A 2,281-nucleotide genomic window follows, 5' to 3' on the forward strand; every position below is an offset into this window, starting at 1 on the left:
CCCAGACGTGCATCTCAAGTCACCTCTACAACCAGGTTGTGGCTTCAGCATGTCCTGCTCATCCCAACACAGGACCCCATTCAAGTGTGTGTGTGTGTGCATTGCGTGTACTCGTGTCGTCTCTAGGCTCCATAGATGGTACAGTACGTCGTTGCTGGGACACCAGGTCCAGAAAATTTGACCCCATCCAGATTCTGGACGAGGCTCAAGATGGTGTCAGCAGTCTGAAGGTGTCTGAACACGAGCTGCTCACTGGGTCAGTACCAAGTCTGAACCTTTCTGTTCATTTCAKTTTCATTCTTATAGAAGAGTCCTCTAAGTATCTTYTCTATCTCATGTCTTTCTCCAGGTCAGTGGATGGGAGAGTGAGACGGTATGACCTGCGGATGGGCCAGCTGCATGTGGACTTCATCAACAGTCAGTATCTAGTCTTACCAACTAGTTGTTGTACTAACTATCACTAACTTCTGTACCTAAACCACCCTGAGTCGCATTGATTTGTTATGTGTTTGTCTCTGTGTTCCAGGCCCCATCACGTGTGTGTGTTTCAGTGCGGACGCCCAGTGCACTCTGACCTCCAGCCTGGACTCCACCGTGCGTCTACTGGACAAGAGCACAGGGGAGATGCTGGGAGAGTACACAGGACACAAGATGAAGGGCTACAAGCTGGACTGCTGTCTGTCCAGTAAGGATACTCACGTCCTGAGCTGCTCTGAGGACGGACACGTGTACTGCTGGGACCTGGTAGAGGTACGAGGGATGGATGATTTGTTCATTTAATAGATAGCTCTACTCCCTATCAAGATGAATTGATTTGATTTGTTGATTTTGCTAACTGGATGCGTATTTGAAACGGAATAGCACAGCAGTATCTGTGAATGTCAACAGCTGCAGATTCAAGAACTTAGTATGTGTGCCTATTGGTGTTAGATTCTTTCGATTTTTGAACATCTCTTGTTTCTCTCTCAGGGTTATCTGACGCTGAAGCTGCCAGTCGGGAAGGCTGTCGTCCAATCGCTGTCTTTCCATCCCTCGGAGACCCGCCTCCTCACAGCCATGGAGGGGCGTGTCCAGGTGTGGGGGGAGGAGCCAGAGGAAACTGAGGAGGACGTGGTGGTTGTTAAACAGGAAAAAGCATAGTCATCATTAGATGGACATAACAGAAAGGACAAGAGTCATGATATCGTCAGAACTGATGAGTTCCCTACTGTACATGAACTGTCTGTTCTGGACTCAGGGTCAGGGATGGGATTTTGGTTGAGGGAAATGGTTGTGTGGTTGAAAAGGGACGTGCCGTTGCTTCCATGGCTAAAATATGGAATAAATCAATGAAAGTACTGCTGATGTCCCAGCATTATCAATGTTTTTTTTTATATTCATTGTAAATATTTTGTAAATGATGAGTTTTGAATAAACCCTTCTTGTTGTCCAAATGAATCATAGGCTCTAATATATATTTCTTAGTAGCCATGAGGGAAAATGTAATATCACTCACCAACATTGGTCATAAAACATGTAGATATGGTTGTCTTTATTACGAGTTGTACATATGAACATGGCACATGGACAAAATAAATTAAGTAGCATCATACAGGAATCATCTCAAATAAATAAATAATTTATTTTACATAAATACCTTGTTGGTTTGCTGAGGACCTTTTTTCGAATTGTAACTATTTTACTCAACAATCAACCATAGTGTTAACCACTATTCATTTAATCTATGCAGCAAAATAAGATCCATTCTTGTCATTGGTTATAAAAAAAACTCCCCAAAGCAACTTTAAATAAATATAAATATACATAAGCAAATAAATGCATTTCTTTCTAGCAAATAATAGCTACATCTGTAATCTCTTTCCTCCTGGATCTCCTTGTTTACAGCTCAGCCTGAGCCTCTGCTTCTCCCATTGCATTCTGAACAGCCAATGGCCACGGCCCAAAGGTGAATGTTCAGTCCCAGGCCCTCCCCCTTCATGTCCAGCTCCTCCCCATTAACCCACACATGTACACCCTGCAGCCGACAGCTTCTCCACCTTGTGCCAGCGATGGGCGTTATCCAAAAAGGCTAGATCTTCGTGGTGGGTGGGCCTGCAGCATGGTCCATTCTGCCACAGCTCTCCATTCTGCTCGGGCAGGGCCCCCCTCAGGAGCAGGTTGGTCAGGGTCAGATCATGGTTGGAGCGGACACGGGGACAGTCTCCCGCTGCAGTACTTGAAGAGGACGGTCTCGTCCGCGTCGTAGCCCAGACCAGCTCTCGTACTGGAGGAGGACAGAGCG

At 45.8% G+C, this 2,281-nt stretch overlaps 1 protein-coding gene across 1 annotated transcript; it reads left to right on the forward strand.

Annotated features, from left to right (window-relative positions):
• Positions 1-72: 72 nt before the first annotated feature.
• On the forward strand, positions 73-1,437 carry LOC112080107 (WD repeat domain-containing protein 83; the record flags this gene model as incomplete). The annotated part of the gene is made up of 4 exons (XM_024145880.2): positions 73-256; positions 350-417; positions 527-750; positions 970-1,437. Coding segments are annotated over 4 exons (647 nt in total), but the record flags the coding sequence as incomplete, so codon positions are not given.
• Between the last annotated feature and the right edge of the window lie 844 nt (positions 1,438-2,281).

The sequence above is a fragment of the Salvelinus sp. IW2-2015 genome, unplaced genomic scaffold (genome assembly GCF_002910315.2).
Source record: "Salvelinus sp. IW2-2015 unplaced genomic scaffold, ASM291031v2 Un_scaffold11797, whole genome shotgun sequence".
NCBI lineage: Eukaryota > Metazoa > Chordata > Actinopteri > Salmoniformes > Salmonidae > Salvelinus > Salvelinus sp. IW2-2015.